Here is a 23,720-nt window from a genome sequence, read left to right as displayed (position 1 = left end):
GGTCCACGGCGCTTCCTGCCGCCCGGCCCCGCCCCGCGGGCGCCGCTGTGGGCGGGCGGGCAGCGCGATCGTGTGAATTGTCCAGAAACCAGGAAAGGCAGTGAAATTATTTCCTTCCCAAGCCACGTGTCTCAGTCACGCAAAGGAGGAGTTAAAAAAACAAACAAACAAAAAAAAAAAACCCCACAACAAAACCCCCCTAAAATCCTTCAAACTCTGGTGGAGTAATAAGTCTCTCCTTATCCTGGACAGACTACCATGGCAGAGCATAAATATTTGTCAAACTCCCATCAACAGAGACATGAATTAGTTACAGTGTGAGTTTGCTTGTTATATCTCTATATAGTTTCAGTAAACAGCAATAAGAAAACTGAAATGAACTTACTGGCACACAACAAAATAATGTTTATTAGCTGCAAACACAGCTACCTAAAAATCCAAACCAGCAGGAAAAAGGAAAAAAAAAAGCCAAAAAGGACATAAATGTAATATTTAATAAATAAAAAAATAAACATATGTGCACTTTTTAAAAATGAAGAATCTGGTTTTAATTTAGAAATAAAATTCCTTGGGCATTTAATGTGTTAGCGATTTGTTGGAAGTTGGCACTTGGTTTTCTAAATTTTTCACACTGCTTGCCTATGAGCACTTCCAAAGCATTGTTTACAAATGCCATACTGAGATGCATTGTGTATTTATGTGCATGCATGTATAGCAATTTAGTAAATTGCTATAGTATTTCCTAAGGCAGCCAACATTGAAAGTCACATGCCTACATGAAACACATGGAAAGGAAATTAAAAGCTGAAGTAGCAGCCAAGGAATATGGCATCATTTTAAATTAAAATTTTATTACTTTGGTACCAGTTCCTGAGGGCTGAACTAGTAACACTTTAACTATGCTAGTAAGAATAATGAATGTAATCTCAGCAAAAGCGAAGTGCCCTGTGTTAAATCTCAGCCTTTGTGAGGGATATGTGCCCCTATTTTAAAAAGTCAGAGAAGCTGAGCAGGGACCTGTCACAGGCAGGCAGCAGAGCCACAGTGTAATATCACCTACAAAATCAGAAGGCAGCTTGAATTTTAAAGACCTCTCTTGCTTGGAACTCTTTAAACCTGCATTCCTGGTAAAGCAAATCTCCACAGGTCTTTGTGCCCAAGGTTCTTCATCACAGCTCTTTCAGTAGCAGTACAAACCAGACGTCTAGAAGAAGACCAGGGGGGTTTTTGCCTCTCTGGGACGGACTGTGGGCAGTGCAGGGCAGATGTCACATTGAGGGCGAGTCACTGCAGTGACATTCCTGCTCAGGCAGCCCTGGGGACCTGGAGGTGTGGCACCCTCAGTACAGTCAAACCAGGGCACTACAAAAATGGATTTATGTCCTTAATGACGTTACTGCCTGCCAGGGGGCTCCCGATGTTGCAAAAATATGGAATAGGTAAACATTGTCTTAAGAAATTATGTTCTTTGATCTTTGTATACTTTCAAGCCCAATCGACCAGAAAGGAGATGTAATCAAGCTCTGAGTTATGTGCAGGTGTTAGAAAGACAAATTGCTTGTTGGCAGATTGCTTTTTTAGGGCTGCAGATGTTTCAGTGAAATCACACCTCAAAGAGGTGGAGGTTTACAAAGCTTGGGAAGAAGGATGTACCACTGTCAGTGGGCACAAAGAATGAGGAATTTATTGGACGCAAGGACATTTGGCAGAACTCCCAAGATAAGGAAGAAACTAGCAAAGCCAACTCGGCACCAGTGCTGGGATCAGCTCTGACTGGATAAAAGGTAATTCTGGCAAGGGGAGTTTGCAACCATCGACTAGACAGAAAAAATGGGCATGTTGGATAATCAGCATGGGAAAAATGTGTATTTTATGATTGGCTTTTCGCAAATATTAGAATGAATATTACATGTGTTGTGTTAGAAAGTAATGCTGTAATAATTTTCTTAAGTAGTGTGTTAAATATAGTGTTATTACAAAATGTTAAAATAGAAACTATGCTATGTAGGATACTTTTTTTTCTAAAGAAAGGACTCACACTGAGATAGCAGTCATAGGACACCTAAATCTTTCAGAGAAAGAGAATTTATTGCTCCATTATCAGGAGAAACGAACTTCTTCCCACCTTGCTCGGGCAGAATGACACCGTCAGGATTATGAGGAAGGAGTTGATGGTGACCAGACAGAATCTTGTATTTGAATGGAAGTTATGCATCATGTATGAGATGTATGAATATGCAACAGGCTATTGTTTTTAAGGGTTAATCCTCTGTTAACGCGCACCCTTTTTCGGGCTTATGCTGCTCAGAAAAATGTACCCGGACGTCCGTAATGCTTTGTTTCTATAGTCTCATATTGTCCTAATTCAAATTGTCCAAATTATTATGACTTTAATTGCATTACTATTTTATAACCATTTTATTACTATTAAACTTTTAAAATTTTAAAAACAAGTGATTGGCGTTTTTCACAAGCTTAAGAAGTCAAGGAATAATTTAACCAATAGAAGATAGCATGTTTATTAATAAGAGAACTGTGTAATTGTATCTAATGAACATGAATGCCTTTGTTTGCTAGAATGTATAAATAGTGATAAATTTTGGTAGTCATCGTGCTGGCCTTGTGCACTCCTTTCTGCGCCCATCTATAAATAAATCAAATACCTCGACCTGCGGATTGGGGCCTTGTACACCGGGCGAAAGAAGCTGCTTCGGGACACAGGGCCCGGTGTGGCCGGGAGGTCCCGCTGCCCAGGGGGGTGCGGGGTCAGGATTAAACCCTTTAAGGGGGGCTCTTTAGGGTCCCCCCAAATCCCCAAAAGCGCGGCTGTGGGCGCGGAAGCTGCGGCCGGCGACCCCACCGCTCCTACTGCGCATGCGCTCAGCGGCGGGCGGCGCTGCCCGGCTGTCACCTCGGGGCTCGCACGGCGCATGCGCTTGGCGCAGGGGCGGGGCGGGGCGGTGCGGCGCGGGGGGCGGGCAGCGATGGCGGCCGCCCTGCGGCTCTCGTCCTCGCCGGGCTCCCCCGCCGTGAGCGAGCTGTGCCAGAACAGGCGGGAGATCTTCCTGGAGGCCTCGCGGCTGCTCCTCACTTACGCTGACAACATCCTCCGGTGAGCGGGGTCGCCGCCCTCGGTCCGCGGGCGGTGCCGCAGGTCCCGCCGGCCGCTCCCCGGCTCCGCGCGGCGCCTTCGGTTCTGTTGTGTAATACCGGAGCTCAGAAGCGTCTCGCGTGGTTTTGTCGCTATTTTAAAATTAATGTTGCTTACATTAACAGAGATGTAGTGTTCTGGATTTCAGTTTCTTTATTTATTGCTGATTGGTTTGTTTTGGAAGTTTAGGAGTTTGTATATTAACCACAAGATGATGCCTTATTCCTGATTTTCCACCTTAGGTGGGTATTGAACTACCTAAAAACAAGTGGATGCACAGCAAGTAATTCAACTTGATTTAAACTTATTTTTTACTTCATTTTGATTTTTTAAATTATATTTTTTTGTGTGCCCTGTGCTTCTGACTTCGCAGGGTTGGTACCGAGAGTTAATTATAGCTGAGTTTCTGCGAGGTGGCTCTGTCGGGTGCCTGTACTCGGCAGTTCGTGTGATTGACCTTGGTGTCTCCGGCAGCTCCAGGTGCACGGGCTGCCCCTCCCTGGCTGGGTCTGCCTCGTCAACCACTTGTTAAAGCTGCTGGCAGAGAATGGCGAGTCCCGGGCTAGCTTCTTTTAAAGAAAGAGGCGAGAGAAAAAGGTTTTTAAAGGAATTGAAAGAGGAAAGGGAACTGAAAGATAGTACAGAGACTACAGTCGTTCCACTCAAGTACCAGGCAGTTTAGCACAGCTTCCGTGGTGGTGCCAAAGCCATCCAGCATTAATCTGGCAGGTTCAATTGGAATGCACCACCTATAAGGGGATGTGAAATTGTCTCTTAGCCCTTTTGGGTATCACTACAAAACATGAATTCATGAGCATAAGTTGCAAGCTAAACTTTAGCGCCAGTTGGTAACTCAGAACTAAGTACAAAAAAACATATATAAAGTCAAAGTTTTGTGTAGGTTTTGCCTAAGTGATGTAAATGAAACTAAACTAAACTAAAAATCTTTCATAGGGCTGTTACCCAGCTCTTAAGTGTCTCCTTCATTTGCAGATATAATTATAACTTTCAATTTGTTCAGGAATCCCTATGAGGAAAAATACAGATTAATTCGGATTGGAAATCCAGCATTTTCTACAAGGTTGTTGCCTGTCAGAGGAGCTGTTGAATGTTTATTTGAGATGGGGTTTCAAGAGGTGAGTATAATGTAATAACTTCAGGTATCTTCATCTGTTTACATATTGAAATTGAAAATTGGATTTTTTTTCTATTTCTCTTAGTTGCAAGGCAATAGATTTTAGGGCAGTTGGTGTTTTCTTTCAGTCCTTGTCCACAAATATCTGTAGCTAACCAGCAGAGAATTTAGATGTGGCTGCTTCAGAAAAATGATGAGCTAACCTAATGCATAACAAGATTCTTGTTTTGCTGCTCAGGCACTGCTGGTTTACTGAATGGCTAGATACATATCCATGCTGGCACAAAGGAAGAGGTGGGAAGCAGGGTGGAAACCCCTTCTCTTTGTAATAAAAAATGTTTGGTGGACATCAGACATTATAAATGAGTGTTGAAACTGTCATTTTAAAGGGAGAAAAAAAATTTAAGAAGCCCTACTCTTCTTCATGTTCCTACCATTAGTAGGGCCCTGTAGTGATTTAGATAAGGGAAGCTGATCTGATGAAAACTTAATCTTCCAAAACGAAAACAGAAATGTTTTCAGCCAGTTTACAGCGCAGCTGCACAAGTACTGGTGTTGTCATGACAGCAGTGAAGGGCAATAGACCGACTGTTCAAGTAGTAGTAGGAGGATGAGTCCTTCAAAGCCCATTTGTAAAAGTTATGAAATGTTATCCTAAAATAGTGTTGCGTGAATCTTGATTCTGTTGCAATCAGAAGGATGCGTTTCAAAGATTGCTTTGTGTTCTGAGGTGGTCCCTGTCTTGGTGGAACTTAAACTGCCAGAGCTTGTTAAACCAGAAGCAGTATTTATAATTACTGGAAAGCTGGTCTGAAAACCTAACTCTTGTTTAATGGTGCAAAGTTCTTGCTTTGCTTCAGTTTGTCTGTTTGAGGCCACAAACTGTATGGGTATGTACATTATGTTACTTAGGTTCAGCTGTCATGAGACCTCTTCCTTCTCTTTGGGTAAAGTTACTACTGTAATTTTTTTATTAAAAGAAAAAGTCTACTGAAAGAAGTGGTGACTGCAGAGGGAGAAATGGTTTGTTGATTTATTCTTATGCGGGTGCTCAGGAGGCTTTGAATGGTGTATTTTAACCAGGAGGTGGGTGGTGTCAGTGGGGGCAGTTCTCTGAGAGTGTGTTGCCTCAGTTTTGCGGTTATTGTGTCAGTCAAAGCTGGAGCTCACAAGCTTGTCTTCAACTGCATGGCTTATATTGTTCTTACTTTTGTTTCTGCTTGATAAGGGATTGATACATTCCATTTAGTTTTGTGGTTTTTTTAAGTGTTAACACCAAGTCTCCATCTGCAGTGATATGTGACCTCAAGTAACTGTAGGTAAACAAATTACCTTAATAAATAGTAGTGCTGCAGTGGTAGAAACTGAAACTGTTAAAGGATGAATGCTTCAGGCTACTCATGTTTTTAGTAACCTGTTCCTTTATGTTAAGCACAGATACTTGATTCTGTCATAATTACTGATCTCTTGTTATGCTACCAGTAATCATGTTGCAGTCCAAAATAAAACCCAAAAATCAACCCAGGTACCAGTTGTAATAAGAGTAATATTGCCTATCTGAGAAGTTAAAACTTCAACATATAAGATACCACTATGTATGAGAATTTCCAGCAGATGCTGTCCTAGGGGCTTGTTCCCTCAAGATTGGATGTCTTCCTGTGTTGACTAGGATTTAATTACTGTACCATGAGAACTGAGCATTGATTGTTCATTTCTGTTGTTGCTGCTTTCTGTGCCAAACCATAACTGCACAGCCCATGAATGGCTCCACAAAATAAGTTACTAACCGAAGCATGTTGGTATAAGCCCTGTTTCTCTAGATTGACTCTAGATTCTTTATCTAGTAGGCTTCTGAAGTTGTGAGAGGCTTCAAGTTTCTATTGTAAGGGACCTAATCTAAAAAGCTGAATCCTGCCAAGCCTTGGGATGCTAACTTCCAGGAAACTCTGCAGCTAAAGTTACAGCTCGTTGACCAGCTTAGACGTGCATTAACTGCTGAATTCACTTGTCTAAATTTCAGGGAGAAACTCACCTGGTTTTCCCTAAGGAAGCTTCAATTGAGCAGCTACGTAAAATCAGAGACTTAATTGCTGGAGAGAGGAGTAGCAGACTGAATGAGTCAAACCAAATGCACAGATCAGGATCCTCTGAAGCTGTCAGCAGCACTCAGACAGCTGCACAGCGCCCTTCAGGACCTGTTGCCCCTGCCCATCAGCGACCAGAAACATCACTTGTGCAATCTCTTGAAATGGTAATTATAATCTGCAAACTTCATAGGCTCCTTAGTCTTGCATATAAAGATTGAAGAAGAATTTACTGTTAGGACAGTTAAATGCTCAGAGAAAATGAGTAGACTCCAAATAAGCACATTGTTAAGCCTAGAGCAGCTTGGTCTGACCACATAGCTAATCTTGTTTAAGAAGGTTGGACTAGGCATTTTTCCCCCAGTGGTTTCTGAAAGTTTTTGAGTGTTTTCTTCAGTTTACATACAATTTAAGCATGAAATGTGCTATAAACAGAATATTAGCAGGAGATTTTGTTGAAGATGTCCATGAATATTCTGTTGATCGGAGTATGAAGAAAAAAAGCTGATATGTGTTGAAAAGGAGCAGCAAGATGGAAAACAAGGAGGAGAGTGGGAAGCTAAAACTAGGGTTGTGTTTGGTGTTTGAGTGCCGGCAGAAGAGGAGCATAACCATAATGCTTATAATTGTTGCTGTCTTGGTTCATGCATTATGATCTCTGTGTGTAGCCTGTGAGGAGGGCTTTCTTTTTTCACATGTGCCTGTCATTAAAAACGGAAATTTAGCCAAACAAGGACAAATTTATAGTTATTTAGGCTAAGTTTCCCTTGTCCAAGAAGTTGAGGTGAAGTTCCTGATCGAGGCAGAGCAGAGTCCTTTCATCTGATGTTAACTGGCCTAATGGGAGAAGACTCACCACCTCATACAACTTTGAAAAACTAAGTTACACCTCTTGATAGAAGCTTTTAAGGATGCTTTGGTTTAACTTTCTGAAGAGTTTTTCCTCCTAGAACCAGTGTCACTTTAATCTCAAAGTTGGTGTAAGATTAATCCTTCCAAAAGCTCACTTGCCATGCATCCTTAAACACAATTTGCATGTTTTACATTATATTATCAGTATATTGTTGGATATGAACCATGACATACTGTTTCTTCCCAATGCCTACCCAAGTCAGTGAATGAGAAATGGCAAAGCATTATTTGAAGTGATGGCTTTTGGGGATAGAGAGCACTGAATGAGCCATCCTCACACAAAAGGTCTTTTGGGAAAACCACTGTTGTAGGCATGTTGTATTGAGACATTTAATCTAATTATGTTAGCATGGCAGTAGTTGTCTCTAAAATATGCTGACTGGATTTGTTTTACTTTGTTTGGAGGTTTCTGGGTTGGTTTTTTGACCAGCTTCTAGATTTTTACTGTTTCAGTCACTTCTGCAGTGGTGGTTGGAAGCGATTATGAAACCTGTAGAGTGATTTGCTGCTGCTGTACTGCTTAGTAAGGGAAGCTTTAAGTTGAACCTGCAGTGACAACGATGTTGCACAATGTTGACACAATGTGTTCTGAGGTTAATCCTTCCAATTTCTAGTTATTCTGCCCCAACATACACTAGCCATCAGAGTTGTGGATCCATTTCTCTGAAACTATTCATTTTCCATGCCTGGGTGGTGGGACCAAAATTACTACTATTTAGAAGCGTTAGTAATGCAGTGTTTGCACTCTGTTAGAATGCTCTATTTAGTTGATCTCTACAGGGAACTATACTGATAGGTCTCTGAGCCACTGAATTTGGTCTTTATAGTCTGAATTGATTAGAAGGAAGTCTGGCACTGACTTGGCCATTTTGCTTGCACAGCAGTGGGGATTTGTTTTCCAGTGAGTATGCTGAAGAGTTATAGTTGTGTTTTTGTTGTATGCACTGCTGACACATGTCAGAGAGATTTAGAGTTGTGTCTGTAGTGCAAGCATTTTTTTCTTGCCTGTGTGTTTCACCTGTCATTCATGGGAGGCCTGGTAAATGCAGGGAAAAGCAAATTATTTGAAAGAACAGAGGAATATTCGTAAATACACAGTTCTAGGAACCTAGCCCACCATGAATTTGCCTCATTGTTTTCTTCTGCATTTCTTGTCATAAAATATCCTTGAGACTTAGGAGAAGGAGAGCTATGGCTAGTTGTTAATTCTGGTGGATGGATTCTGATCCCTTCCTGAATGGCATAGTGATTACAGGAGGAAAGGTGTATCCAAACTTAGAACTGCAGCAAGGTTCACCTGGCTTCTATGATTAAATGTTTGCATAACACTTCATACGGTGGCTTTTATAAAGCAGATTAAGCACTACTGTAACACCGATGGTTTTGCATCAGAAACCCAAGTTGTCAGAGAGTCTGGGAGACTTCCTGTTGTGCTGAGCAATATCCCTGCATACCCTTTCAGGAAGCTGATGGACCATGAAGGTCTTAAGGCCTTTGGCAGTCTCTAATGTCCCTTATTTCTTCCTTTCAATTTGCATTAAATGAATCTGGACACAATGGAGTTTATGATGTTAAACCAGTTACCTACAGCTGATGAGCTCCAGGAAAAGCAAAACAAGCTCTGTTCTGTTTTAGCAGTTATGAAAATTAAGGACTGATACTGAAGTACTGTAACAGCATCAAAACAAGCACTTGTAATTTGAGTGCTCCTTTAAAAGAAGTTTTCTTCTGAAGCATTCTCACACCTGGGTGTATGATACTGCATTTGCTGCAAGCCTCTCAGGAAAGCATTGCATTTTTGATTAACTTAAAATTGCAGCTAACGAGGCTAAAGGCTGAAGCATGATGTAACAATAGAGAAAAGGTAATTTAGCAGTGCCACAGGCTTCCCCCAAAAATATGCCAGACTCTTACTTTCAAAATCCCATTTCACGTTCTGTATTGTTCCCTTTTAAATGGGAACAAATGGTTTACTCAGCTACCAGCTTCATTATTATTAACCTCAGCTGTTAGTTTTGGTATCTATGTTGTACCTTACTGTGTGCAACATGCCTCTAGGTGACACTTAGGATAACTGACTGAAGGAAACCTTGTTCTTCTATCCAGTTGCTCCTGAAACTGTGTGGTTCAGTGGCTGGCTACTGGGCTGTCTCTATAAACCTCTACCAGAACTGATCTATAAAAGAAGGAAGTAGAGACAGACAAGCAACATTCATGAATAAGAAATAATAAGCAGAATTCATCAATAATATAGTTCTGCAAACCAGTGTAGCAGTGTCCAGAAAATGGAAGCGATTGCATGTCTTTTTGTGGATTTTGGGTAAACAGTCCAAAAGAAAGGAGGAGGAGATTAGGTGGGGAAGAGAAGTCAAAGACTTTCCCATTAAAGGTGTCTTTAAAAGCAGTTTTCTCCCTAAGTTAATTGATTTTTCACTCAAGACACCATTCAGAATGCTCAGAGACAGCAAGACTAGCTTTACAGATTGAGTGGTGGTGTCTTCAGTTCTTGTTGATATCTTTGCAAATAAACATTTCACCGTAAATAAATATATAATGTAAATATGAACATAGAATTATGACTGACTTAAACTAAAATAGGAGATCTTGGTTATTCTGCACAAAGGTGAAAATTCATAAATCATCTTGTGATTGAAAATCCTTTTGCAGGCTGCAAAAATCTTGAAAACACTTCAGACAAAATTTGAGGGTCTTGTGTTGATGTATGAGAATCCTTCTATTCAGCAAAAAGCACTGGCTGCAATTCCCCTCCAGGAATTGAAAAGCAAAGCTCAGAAAAAGCTAGCACAAGCTACAAGACTGGATAAAGGTAATGCTGCCAAGTTAAAGTGTCTATGAAAGTGGAAATGTTCTTTCAAACATAGCATACATTGTTGGTGTGTCTTTGGTCATATGTCTGCAGGTTCCAAATGCTGTTTCTAAATTGGAATTGCCTTCTTCCTAATTTACTGCTTACTTCTCTTATTTTTATTTCACTTTTGTCATCCGTCTTTTACTGCTCTTATGTAGAAATTTTGGACTCTCAATTTCTGTATTAGTAGAAAAAAGCACTGGGGAAACAAATGTTGCATTCCTTGAATCTCAAGTGAAATAGCTACAAGGAGAGGAGGGGAGCTTCTTGTTCAAGTAGTCATTATTGTGAAATTCTCAGAGTGCAGTTTTCCTGTATGTACTATGATTCTAAATTCAGAATAAAAACTTTAAATACCACTTCTCTTTTTTAAAATTATATTGGTGAGATTTTGAATGAGATCTTTCCAAGATGCAACCTGATTCAAACAAATGATCACTTTCCTTCCTAATCCTTAAATGAATAGGGTTATACCCTGTTCCTCATGGAGCTAGATATGAAATGTAGGCATAAATACTTGTAGCATCAGTGTTTAAAATTTATATTTTCTTCATAAATGTGAATTTGTTTTGAATGTATGAAGTTTTTGTCAATTAAAATGACATATTTCTATTTTCAGGTGATGGTTTTAGATTTGTTTCAGTGGCACGGTAAAATGTTACTTCTATAAGATAAATATTTTTAAAAATACAATTCCAAGATCATATTTAAACAAAAAAATAATTTTCACCATGAATCTTTGATAGAAGACTGTTTCAAGCAATTCTGCTAAATTTATAGGAATGCTGTTGGTTTGCAAACAAAAAAAAAAATCTCTTTGAATGTTTTTTATAAATTACTATGTGGTGTCTCATACAGCCACACAGTAATATGTAATTGTGGCTTTGGCATTAAGGAAATTTTTGACAATGGATTTTCTTAGTAATTTTTCTTTTATAAAACTGTATTGGGAAGTAAGAAACCATGTGAACAATTGAAAAGCATTCTTATTCAGCAGCATGGGACAATACATTGGGGAAAAGAGATTTAGCAGTAATAAATTACAAGTATTAAATTTCTTTATAAAGGAAAAGAATCAAGAACAAGCCTGCCTCTTGGACTCTGTTTTAATACTACTGCGCACATTGTTTAAAAAGGGGAAGGAAGGGGGAGGATAATGCCCTGAGTGCTTCTTCCCAAACCATCAGGCTGATTTAGTCAAAATGGCTTCCAGACCTTAATTTAGATACAGATGAAGGGGAAGGGATGGGATTCCATGGGAAAGCATTTTTCAAGAGCTTTATAGAAACATGTGTTTTGGAATGGACTATGCATGAGATGTTTGGGTAATTGGTTTTCAGCTTCTTGGTTTCTTGCTGCATTAAGACTGTCACCTCTAGGAATAAATACTTAGTGCTAGGGGACACTTGTTTTTAGGATAGGCCTTGCAATGCAACGCATAATGAGCATTTTTGGCTCATAAAGACTAGGAAGATAACTGTCATTTGATGAGAATTATAGCTTTGATTTTATTATTTCCCTTTGCCACATTTCATTAGAAAGATGGACTGAACAGTCAGAAATATCTGTGTATCACAGCCAACTGTTTATTGTTCAAGGAAATCACATTTGTCATTTTTCCATGTGATGTTTTAATGAAGGATTTATTTTGCAAATCAAGGGAAGAATGTTTATAGCATGGCAGTCATATTTTCACAGATGGGTTCTAGTTTGAGTGTTGTTATCCAGGAAAAGAGAGTATGGCCTGTGCTTGAAATCTTTCCATTCAGATTTTAGCAAAAAGTTTGAATATACAAGCATATCCATTTTGTAAGCAGTGAGCCTTTCTCTGAGTGTTCCAGCACAAAGGTTTTCCACATACTTGAGTAAAAATGGAAATTTTACTATAATTAGAAGTCGGGTGTTCCTTTTTTGATTAACCGATGATCTCTTCCCATGCAATGTGTGTTTAATGGCGTTAATGCTCCTACAGAGCCCTTTGTACCAAGGATGGCTACAGCTTCAGAGGAAGATGTGAAATGAACTTAGGGGGTTTTTTCACCATGCTGAAAAAGTGCATAAATTTGTAGTGCAACTGCCTTCAATTTCCTTCTAGCAACATTTTTACGAATTTTTTTTATATGTTAATATTCATTAGTCAAACCTGTCTGCATTGTGACTAGAATAAAGCTGTAGTGCACGAAAATAATCAGGCAGTAATACCTATGATTGCAGTGTGGCGTAGGTGATAAAGTTATTTGGAAGAATTATTTGAATATTTATGTATCTGAGAAGGAAGAGTATCTCTCTGCATATTGTAACAGGATATGCGTTTAAAGATTCTAAGGAGTTTAAATGAATGGATCTTTCTTGAAAAGCTGGATTTTTAGATTTTGTCTTTTAGGTAAAATGGGGCTATTTCCAGGTGTCAGAACAGTGAGAATATGTAAGTAGATTCTAACTCCTGTTGTAAGCAGGAAAATGAGCCAGAAGAGTCTGGTGTGGTGAAATCAGCTAGAGTAGAAAACAAAAGACATCCTGTGTGTTCCTTGGGTAAGCTGAGAAAGGTGTTTATTTGCTGAAATTAGAACAAACTCAACGTGTTTGCATGGTATATATGTATTTTCTACAATAATTAAGCTGTGTTTGTAGGTCTGTTTATAGAAAGCCTGTACCCCCGGTTGTTTAGGTTGCTGCCAGTGTCTGGTTCTTTGGTATGTTGAAATCAAAGGAATTGTTATTCTTATGAATAGGATAATATTTTGGAGCAGAAAAATAATTAACTCTCTGTTCCAAAGTCCTGGAAGAGTATGAAGGACATCAGGAACTTCACCAGACTGAAATGTAAATCTGACTCTTTTTTTCTGAGCCACTTTTTATTTGCATTCTAGCTGTGGCATTAAGTACTGCAGTTTTTTGTTCTCAAGTTTGAACTTACTCAGTCTTGACAATTTAGATTTTCTTTTTTGTATGTGTTTAAGTAATATACAAAGCTTCTTAATACGGATTTTATATTTAAAGTATATAAAAATATATAACTATATAAAGGCCCAGAGATGCTAATTTGCATAGGCACTGACAAATTCAACTAAATTACTTTTCCATTTGAACTAACTGTGTGTTGTATAAATTTTACAGGTGCACATGTGAGTGAAGAGGACTTCTTATTGTTGGAGCTTTTGGACTGGTTTAAGACTTCCTTTTTTCATTGGGTAAATAGTCTTCCTTGCAGCAGGTGTGGTGGGCAGACAGAGCCTAAAAGTGGCTACCTGCTGCCTACTGATGATGATCTAAGGTGGGATGCCAGACGAGTGGAAAACCATTACTGCAACCAATGTCAGCTCTGTAACAGATTCCCAAGGTGGGCATACAGAAACTTGCTGCCTTTTTTCTTTCAAGAAACAGCTTTGTATTTGTGCATTTTGTGAACAGGTGAGAAGTTGTTAATTCAGAGAGTAGAGAAGGTGTTTTAAGTAACATGATAGAATGTTTGATGAACCAGCAATTTCTCTGCAAAATCAGAGATTTTAAAAACAATATATGCTTTCTCTTATGTGGACCTGTTCTGAATACTTGCCTGGCTTGTTTGGGTTTTTTTTTAATGTTAATTTGATGAACTACAGCTTCTAAATAAAATATGTTAATATTGGCAACTATATGTAGGTAGTGTTTTGTTATTGCAGGGAAAACTTCACTTCTGCAGAAAATCACAGCATAGTGTACATCTTTTGCTGAGTCTATAGCAGAAGACCAAATATACAATTTATTTATACTTTTGTGGCATTTAGACATTTTGCTAACTGTTTAAAGGACCAGCATAAAAGTAGCATTTTAAGATGTCTAAATCAATTTTGGAAACTTAACCAGATCTGTTTTGGTGCTTCTATAAACGTATGATGGAGTCGTGTGAGTTGAGGTAGCATTCTTGTATTTTGTGCAGTATAGCAATTATTTCCATTATCTTCTGTGGACTGATTGATACTGAAGTCTGTTCAGACCATCAAAACACGATCTAAAGATTTCTGAAAGGTGAAATGTATTTTTAATTGTTCTTGTTTTGTGTTGTTTTTCTCCTGTAGGTATAACAACCCTGAAAAACTTCTGGAAACCAGACGTGGACGCTGTGGCGAGTGGGCCAACTGTTTTACACTGTGCTGCAGAGCTGTGGGATTTGAGGCAAGATACGTCTGGGACCATACAGGTATCAGTATTCTGAAGTATTGTAACATTAACACAAACCTGTGCAAAAGGAGGTTATGCATTTTATGTCTCTCAGATCATATTAGCCATCAGGCAGCATGTGCAGTTACACAGTCAGCCAACAAAGATGATATACATTCAATTTCCTGTCCTGCCTGATGAGGTGAAGTACAGTTCTGCAGCTAAGGTCAGATGACTGATTTCAGAATGATACAATCTTTAGCTGAATGTAAGGGTCTGATCCTAAGAAGGAGGAAGTTTTGGTAGTTTCTCTATGTAGATGAACAGAAAACATGCTCTTTCACCTGTTCATTTAATAAATTGGAAAAGGTTACAATATTCTGCAAGATTAGAATAGAGGCTCCATTTTTATAAATCATTGTTTATTCTTGGCCTTTGTTACATAGATCATGTGTGGACTGAAGTATATTCTTCATCTCAGAAAAGATGGCTTCACTGTGATCCTTGTGAAAATGTGTGTGATAAGCCTCTTCTCTATGAAGCTGGCTGGGGAAAGAAGCTCTCCTACATAATTGCATTCTCCAAAGATGAGGTAGGAGTAATGATGCTAATAATAAACAAACTTGCCCTGAAGCAAGCATGCAGTGTATTCCACCTTGGTGTGATTTTCCGAATTATTGTAGAAAAGCATACTTTTATTAACTAGCCTCTTTAAATGAAGCAAGACATATGGAAATTTTTGGTTGCTTTATTTTCTTCCGCTTGTGCTTGAGGTGGTTGATGTCACCTGGAGATACAGCAGTAAACATGAAGAAGTACTCTCTAGAAGGACGGTGCTCAGCGAAGCTACGCTGCGAGAGACAATTAATGCACTAAATAAAACGGTATGTAACCTTGCTTCAGTGGGTTTCTGAGAGTGGAACACAAGTATCTGCAGGAATATGTGAAGTCCTCAAACAAAGGAATGCTTTTGGTAACCTCACAGGAATATCCATGCACTGTGGATATAAAAAATGCTGTTAATTACTCATTTTACCCTGAATACATAGGAGTCAGTCGCAGTGCTGAACTTATGGGAAATTTGATAAATAATGGTATGTAAGAGTATTATCATATTATCTCTTACATGCACAGATGTGTGTGTATTTATTGTTTTTCTTAGGGACTTTGGAGCAGACTTATACTTGCTGGGAGTAAACTGCAACTCCTTAGTAACTATGTGGACTCCTTCAGGGTGACTGAACATTTTCCACATCAGGACTGCTATAACTTGAAAACAGTAGCATTTACAGTTGTAAGAAATGCAGGTTTCATTTTTTTTCAATGACTTTTTACAAGCTCTAGGAAGTGAGAGAAATTATTCATGGGCTGTTTCCAAGACTTAAAGGTGTTGAAACCATCAGCAGAGCTTTGACTCAGAGCCACGTGTATTTACACTGTTCGTGCTTAACATCCCAGAATGCATGGAGCCATTTGCACCTGCATGTCATGGTTGCAGAACTTCTCTGCTAAGCTTTTTCCACTCTCTACTTGGGACACCAGGAACTTGATGCAATATACTAGAATACCATAAAACCTTGAACCACCTTGAGGTTTCTATTTTGTCCTCCCTTCCTTACAGGGCTAATTGTCATGCATGGAAACTTTAGGTCCAGTGGTAGTATACAGCTGATGGCTTAAAAAACAGCTTAAGCCTTTTTTGAGTCCTGCTGGTTTGAGAGTTATAGCCATAAATTAAGACTGTGAATAATTGAGCTGGACTAATATTTTGAGACCAGGGCTTGAAATAATTTTAACAGTAATGAAAAATCAGAGTCACGGAGCAGAGCACTGAGAAGAGTAACCAGAGCATCAAAGTGCTTAAAGGAAATTGTGGATTGGTGTTGCTAATTTAGGATAAACCATATCAAGCTTCCTCTGAGCTGGAGCAAGATCAGCAGTGCTGCATAGGGATGTCCTAAGTGTCAGGGCAGCTGTTAGACTCAGGAAGGCCTGATGTTTCATAGAAAACTGCTGCAACCACTGGTTGTCATCCATCAACACAAGCAGAGGTGTGTTTCCCCCCCCTTGCTGTGTTAGAACTGGTATTTGGCATCTGGAATTTGTTCAGCTGGACCTGTTTCTCATCATTTCTCTGTATCTACTTTCCTTTATACAGTTCCACATTGTTGTCTGGAATAAAAAGTCCTCAAATGTTTCTTTTGTGTAATCTCTATTAGCAAAACTTGCTGGGGTCAGAACTGCTTTAGAGATAATTGAAATGCTTATCAGCCTCAAGTTTCAGGTCCCAGTGGGCTGAGTGTGCATGCCTTGGGTGATCACCAAAGCAGAAAAAAAGATGCTGTGTGTAATAATGCAGATACTCAATGTTGATCTTTTTTCAGCCCCATGTGAGTTTATCCACAGTTAAAAGAATGAAAGGCTTCGCATTCCAGATTTGTTTATTTGACATGAAGATCATATAGACAAAATACTGACATCTCAATAAATTTTTTCAAAGTTGCTTACCAAAAAATTGCTCATAGATATATCCATGTAGGTAAAGACATGTAATTCTCTTTTATTTTTTGCTAATCTTTATGGAACTAAGTTTTTTTTTATTTTCTGACATCTGAAAAACAGAGATGTCATGGTTAGTTTATGACCAAATCAGTGAAATAACGCTTTCAAAGATTTTTGTTTGGGCTTAATCACAAAACCAAAACTGTTGCCAACCAAGTCACTGCACCTTAGAGAAGAAAAATTTGACCACAACTGATTCTTTGCCTTCTCTTTCCTCCAAATAATATTGAGAATGGCTATGGTCCAGTATACATATGAATAGCTATGAAAACTGTTATGGAAGAGTTTTATCATCCAAATTAATGTGTTAAAGAAAAAGCACAAACATTATTTTAAAAGAATTCCATACAGTGCCTGAAAGTGCCTAGAGAAAACACTGCTGTCACGTTACTGTGTGCTTATGACTACTTTGTATTTGTATTTGTGGTATAAGATTAATGGCTCTAGCAATCAGTCTAGACTTTAAATGTTAATCCATTTTTTCAATCCTATTTTTCCCTGTTGGTGTCACTCTAGAGCAGAATTACAAATACCATTTTTCTGAATGCTTTCTTTTTTCCTAAATGTCTTTTTTCAGAGACAAAAGTCTTTGTCAGAAAATAGAAAAAGAGAGCTCCTGGAAAGAACTATTGTGGAGCTTGTTGAGTTTATTTCTCCTAGAACACCTAAACCTGGAGAATTTGGTGGAAGGACATCAGGCTCAATGGCTTGGCGAGTAGCCAGAGGTGAAATTGGTTCAGAGGTATTTAACTTTTGCACTGATGACCATCTTAGAGGCAGCTAACTAAGAATTTGTGATTATGGTCTGTAAAAAAACAAACAAACAAAAAAACCCCCACCAAAAACAAAAAGAATTCATGGTAGATAGCCAGATTCAGCTCAAATAAGTCAATCTTGCAAAAACATTAGGTGAAAGTTTGATGTGAATTCAGTAGAGGTCCACGAGTAATTTTTGAGAATTGATGGTGGTGTGTTGTTCTAATAATGTTTGGGACTTCTTGATACAAAGTGTCTTTTGTTCTTAAAAGTTAAAAATACTTTTTTTCATTTAAATTAGTTAGTTTGACAGAGCTAGAAAGTTTAAGTTAGTTAAATTGGGAAAACTGTAAAAAAAATTTGTATTTGTATTATTAGGTACTTCTAGGTTTTAACCAATAGTAGGTTTTGACCAACTATTTTTGTTAATAAAATGTGGGAGCAATTAGAATTGTGTAAATTAAGCAATCTCTTAAATAATAAGCCTTATTGATTTTCACATCAGTATTTTTTTACTGTTTCCAAAAGCAAGGGTTGACTTTTATGCTAAGATACAGTTTCCCAGAAGCATAATAATACTTAGCTTGAGTCAGGATGTGAAGATGTGACTTAAATTTTGTATCAATCCCATCATGTGGAATGTCTAACTGTCCTGTACAGAAATAGTTGAGTGAAAGTAATGAGCTTCTTAAGATTGTCTTAGTTTAAGAAACTAATAGTTTATTGCAGTTCTCTATTGTTTGGAAGACTTAATTTCTGAAACTCTTAAGAACAATTACTTAAAAAAATATAATACTGTGAAGGTAAAAATTTTGTACTTTTAAGTTTTTTGAAGTTGATTTGTAAACTGGCATACACAAGCACCTGTGTATGGTAGTCACAGGTTTGCTATTCAGAATAACCATTTACTTATTCACTGTACAAGCAACATACTCAGCATAAAAATTTTCTGTTCTGAAACTCTCATTTCTTACTTAGATGATACTACTTCATGTTAGTATGTTAAAAAATTACTTCTAAAAGTAATTATTTGAAAATTTAAAAAATAAAAGTACTCCTCCACTCTGGAAAAGTTGAAAGTGTGCTGTAAGAAACTGGTTTAAAACTTTTCTTCTGCAGAAATGGTTTTGTACATAGCCTCTCTTAAAAAGGACCTTTTTTTTTTTTCACTTGGCAGCAAAACTGAATTGCAAAACCGTGACAAACTGTTTAAAAGTAATGTAGTCTTGAGGGAATTTAGGCATTGGGGAATGAAGGTGCTTGTATGTTTTTGCTTTTTCAGAAAAGAAAAGAAGTAGTTTTTATTCCCTCTGAAAAGGAGAAGACATCTAAACTGTTCCATCTCGTCTACAATGTAATAGAAGATAGTTATACACGGATTTCCAATAACAATGAAAAAATAAGTGGCTGGGAAGCAGGTGTTTGGAAGGCAGAATCTATTTGGAGAAAGGTTGAAACAGATTGGAAAATGGTAAGAATAGCAATTATTAAAAGCCTATAATGTACAGTAAAATTATGATAACTCCAGTAAAACAGAAAACCCTTGCCAATGTTTGGATTCCAAACCTCTCTTGGTGCCCATAGAATTTAGCAGATGTTAGTAAATGCAGTTGTTAAGATTCAGTAAGATTGCCAGATGGTATGAGAAATTAGAAATAAATTTAACTTGTCTTTCAGAAAGGATGATTGAATTCTCTGCAGGTAGGCAAAATCCTTGCCAGAATGCCAAATTTATAAAATGGCTTCCTTCTTAGGCTTGTGGGAAAATAGTGTTTTATTGAAAAGCAGTACTTCTCTGGAAATAAAAAAAGGTATTTGTTGTTTTAAGAATAGTTTTATAGCGTATCATCATCTCTTTGATGTACAGCCAACGGAAGAAATTGTCATCCTAAATAATACGATTCCATCTGCAAGAAGAGGAAAACCTATCAGTTATCCAGAATATTGTATACCCTGCCCAGAATGCTTCCATAGTGTCAGCACAAGAGTCATAGGCTCTAAATCTAAGAAGAGAATTACTGTCTGTGGAGTGGGAAGGGCCATGTACTAGCAAACAGCTTTTCCCACAGCATCGACCAACTGTGGAACTGAACATTCTTGTCAGGGACTAGAGCATGTTAGTGCTTTTTTCCTATGTCATTTTACTAGTCTGAAGGGTCTCTGACCAAATATTCTTCTAGCTTCCCATTGATAAAAATGGAGCTAAGTATGTATCTGCCTCTTGAGATTTTCTCTCCTGGGTCTGTACATAACTGACTTGCAAAATGCAGTGGGGGAATTACTTGAAGAGGGAGGCTATGCTGCCCGAAAGAGTAAGGAAAGAAATGGGAGAATTGTACAAAAGATGTCACAACAGGGTAGACTTAATAGTAAAAGAGAAGTAAAAGAATCTCAGAGTAAGGAACAGATGTTGTCTGCTTCTCCAGGATCTGCTAACAATTTGATAGTACATTATGTTTGCACTTCTGCAATGATCAGTTATCCTCACTTTGCAAGAAACATGTTGTCCCTGCACTGAAACTAAACTACAGTTTTTCTCAGCTCTACTGATCAGATAAGACAGGATGGGACTAATCTATAAGACCAGGTACAAGGACTTTACCCTTGTATTCCGTAACACCTCAAAAGGGTGAGATGATGGCATTGAGAAATTAGGAGCTATGGCTCCAGGTCTCCCTCAGACTTGTGGGTAAGGCATGTTAGTTTTGCAGGAATTTGCATCCTCCAAAATGTGTGCAAGAATCTTAGAATTTAAAATTGCTTTCCTTTGGGTGTTGTTTGTATAATGGGAAATAACAGCAGAGGGAAAGGTTGTTTGGGGTTTGCCTTTTCTTTTAGTACGAGATGCAGCTTTGGAGTGTGATTCAGCAGCCATCCAACTTAAAAGCCAAAGGAACATTTACAGTAATACTTGGTTAACATTTATTATGTGATGAATGGAAAGGCATTTAAATCTAAAAGCCACAGAAAATGTATCTGTAAGTATTAGATGAAGAGTAACAGAAAATAATCACTTGGTTTTATGGTACACAATGCAAACAGGTACAAACCACAAATTCAGTCACATTCCCCAGAGATAACCTGGTATCCAGGACTCAAACTGGCAGACCACAGTAGGTGATAGTAATAGTGTAAGAACCTATAGTTCTTAAATCCATGGATTGGTGAAAGGCTTGTTTTCCAGAAGAATTGCTGCAGTGGAAGAGAATTGAATGAGTTGGTTGGTTGGTTACACTTTTCCCTCTGAATTCAGATATTTTTCACATAATACTAGAAACAAAACAACCAAGTTTGAAAGTTAGAGGAAAGTCAAAAAATACACACAAGAAAACTTTTAAGTTCTTTTTTTCTGATTAAATGCTTGGATATTATAATGATAGATGTAACAGACTAATGTTTGAGGCTTTTCTAGTGTTTCAAACTGTGTTTAGTGCATTTCAACAAGTAGTATGTAATGGAGTGTTTTGGCTTCCTCAAATACAGCAGTTCAGTAGGATCTGATCAAGGGAAAGCTCTTGCTAGAACCAGCTGAGATACTCAAAAAATATGTGGAGGTCAGCACCTTAATGAACATTAGGATTACATTGACATGAAAACAGCTTAAATCATTACATTTTCATAGGTGATCTTCAGTGTAAGACCTCACACCTTTAGGGGTTTTTAGCTTACTTCAATGTGAAAATAGTAATACTAAAATTCTGTTTAATAGTCTGTCAATTACGTTTCTATATTAGGTGGGTTCTTTAGTAAAACTAACTACTGTGTTTTATTATCATTTTGTTCTGGTTTGTTCTCTCAAGATTAAAAAATAAGGAGCAGACTAAGTCCACTCAGTATGATATTAATCAGAAGTTTGGACATGACAGAATTTTTATTAATTTAGGATTCCAAAAGGATCACAGTAATTTGGACTCTTTAAACTGTAGTGTCTGTTATTTAGGTTTGCTGATGATAGATGTTGCACTTGAAAGAACTGTCAGGCACTTCTGACCAAATTCTTGAGAGGGTTCATAGTAACTTTAATGAATGTTAATATGTGAGCGTGGCTCTTCAGCCAGGTTCAGGACAGCATTGGGACTAAATTTAATTATACCAAGTTGTAACAGTTCAAATAATGTTAATATGGGATTTATAAATGGCCGGCATGTATGATTTGCTTTAACTGAGAAACACATCCAAGTCCTAGGAGAAGCAGTGTGCAGCCACAGCTGATGAGTCTGCTGATTGCACCATTCTTTCCATCAGCAGTACTGAACAACTGAAGTGATACATGCATTTAAAAAGACCCTGAATTCTCTTTCTTTAAAAAATAATAAGCTTAGGTGTTTTTGTGGCTTGAACTTTACTATGGATGTTGAAATAGTTTAGTGTTCCCTAGCAAGGGCCTGTAAATGTGTGCAATTACCTAACTGTGGAATATACTTGGGGATGAAGAAAGAGGTTTTTAATATAAAATTGTACTTTGTACAGTTTTAAAGATTCAGGGGCTTGACAAAGAATGAAAATGTGCTATCTTAAAATTTTTATGTCCTCGTTATGAGCATTAATTAGATGTGTGTTGGTCTTCTCAGTTTTTGACATGCTGGTTGTCTTCTTTCCATGTAGGTTTATTTAGCCCGAAAAGAAGGATCATCCTCTGCTTCCATCAGCTGGAAGTTTGAGTGCAAGTCAGTCGGTCTAAAAATAGATAACATTTCAGTTAGGACAAGCAGTCAGACATTTCATAGTGGAAGAATACAGTGGAGACTTCGCTCTCCTACAGCAGAAATTGCTCTGATAGGAGGTAAGTGTGGAATTTAAATAATGAATTATATCGTGTAGCAGAGGTGTTACTGGAAATATTATATGGAGAGAGTACTGTGCAAACACTAAAAACAAAATATGAATATTCTTTACTTTCCCAACAGCATTTCTTAGCAAAGTCAAGAACATACTGTGCATGTAATTAAAGCTGGTACAAAACTCAGTTTTATTAATATACACAGTCCTACCTGCAATACGGCAGGGCAAGCAAGAACACAGTGTGAATATATGATACTTGTGTTTTACTAGGAAGGATAGATGCTTCTATGTCTGGTGGAAAATGAATCTGAGTATTGCAACTGAAATCATTAAACATCTATTACAGCTTAGCATTTTTAATGTGCATTCTATTATTATATACTGTCTGGAGCTGTGGCTTACTGAATTATCTGTCTTTTCCTCCAATAGATAAAAATCTTTGCTCCTATTCAGATTTTTCTGGAGCAACAGAAGTTATGTTGGAAGCAGTTCTGAATGGAGGGGATGGTGAAGCTGCGTGGCAACACACACAGCTGTTTAGAGAGAGCTTAACAGGATGTGGGGAAAATTGCTTGGAAATAATTATAAAACTCAGTGACCTCTGAGAATCTGAACTGCAGAAGTGTACTTTGGATTCCTTGAAGAAATTATACCATGGATACAACATGAAGATTGGTTGGCAATTCCTCTTCATTCTGCTGGCAGATTATTTCCTGTTTCACTGCTTCCATTAAACCAACTTGAAACTGCACGTGTATTGAATAGGTAAACATCACAATGAAAACCTCTCTGCTATAAAAACAAAGACAAAAATTAAGGGATTGAACCATAAAGTACCCTTTTCTTAAACTTTACAATGACAAGGAAACAATTTTTAGAAAGCAAAACATGATCATAGAAGCACAAAGTAATTGTAATTGATTTTAATTAGGAATTTTGGGATTGGCTTGCTGGTTTTTTTGAGTTTTTATAATCTGCTTGGAAAAACAGATTGAATTCTGTTTTCCAATTATAACAGATGCTTCTGATGATTTCAAAATGTTTTAAATAATATTAGAAATTTAGACTTTTTTTAAAAAATTGATTTTATGTAGTATCCAGAAGTGCTGAAATTAAGTTAATTTCAATATTGCTTCAAAATTTCCTTGTTAGATGTCTAAGTATTAAACCTGTGTTTAATACCTAGAACTATTTGGAAGCATGGTGGTTGCTGGGAAAATAACCTCATTTTGAAAGAAGTGTTCATTATGTACCTAAAATTGTCATGGCCTGTGATAGGAAATTGAGGCTTAAAACTGAGTAAGAACATCATATTTTTTTCTATGAAAA

General features: G+C 37.8%; 1 protein-coding gene across 1 annotated transcript; it reads left to right on the top strand.

The window, feature by feature from the left end:
• The first annotated feature begins 2,965 nt into the window (after positions 1–2,965).
• Positions 2,966–23,290, top strand: NGLY1 (N-glycanase 1). The gene is made up of 12 exons (XM_054274230.1): positions 2,966–3,112; positions 4,173–4,287; positions 6,307–6,537; positions 9,950–10,109; positions 13,269–13,491; positions 14,210–14,331; positions 14,738–14,883; positions 15,065–15,175; positions 17,431–17,595; positions 18,892–19,080; positions 22,215–22,392; positions 22,821–23,290. The coding sequence occupies exons 1-12, from the start codon at positions 2,985–2,987 to the stop codon at positions 22,994–22,996; spliced, it is 1,944 nt and encodes a 647-aa protein (XP_054130205.1). The 5' UTR covers positions 2,966–2,984; the 3' UTR covers positions 22,997–23,290.
• The last annotated feature ends 430 nt before the right edge of the window (positions 23,291–23,720 follow it).

Source organism: Melozone crissalis, unplaced genomic scaffold, assembly GCF_028551555.1.
Source record: "Melozone crissalis strain CALT ecotype California unplaced genomic scaffold, PUWL_Pcris_2 ptg000016l_1, whole genome shotgun sequence".
Taxonomy (NCBI): Eukaryota; Metazoa; Chordata; class Aves; order Passeriformes; family Passerellidae; genus Melozone; species Melozone crissalis.
This window is presented reverse-complemented; position numbering and strand designations above follow the sequence as displayed.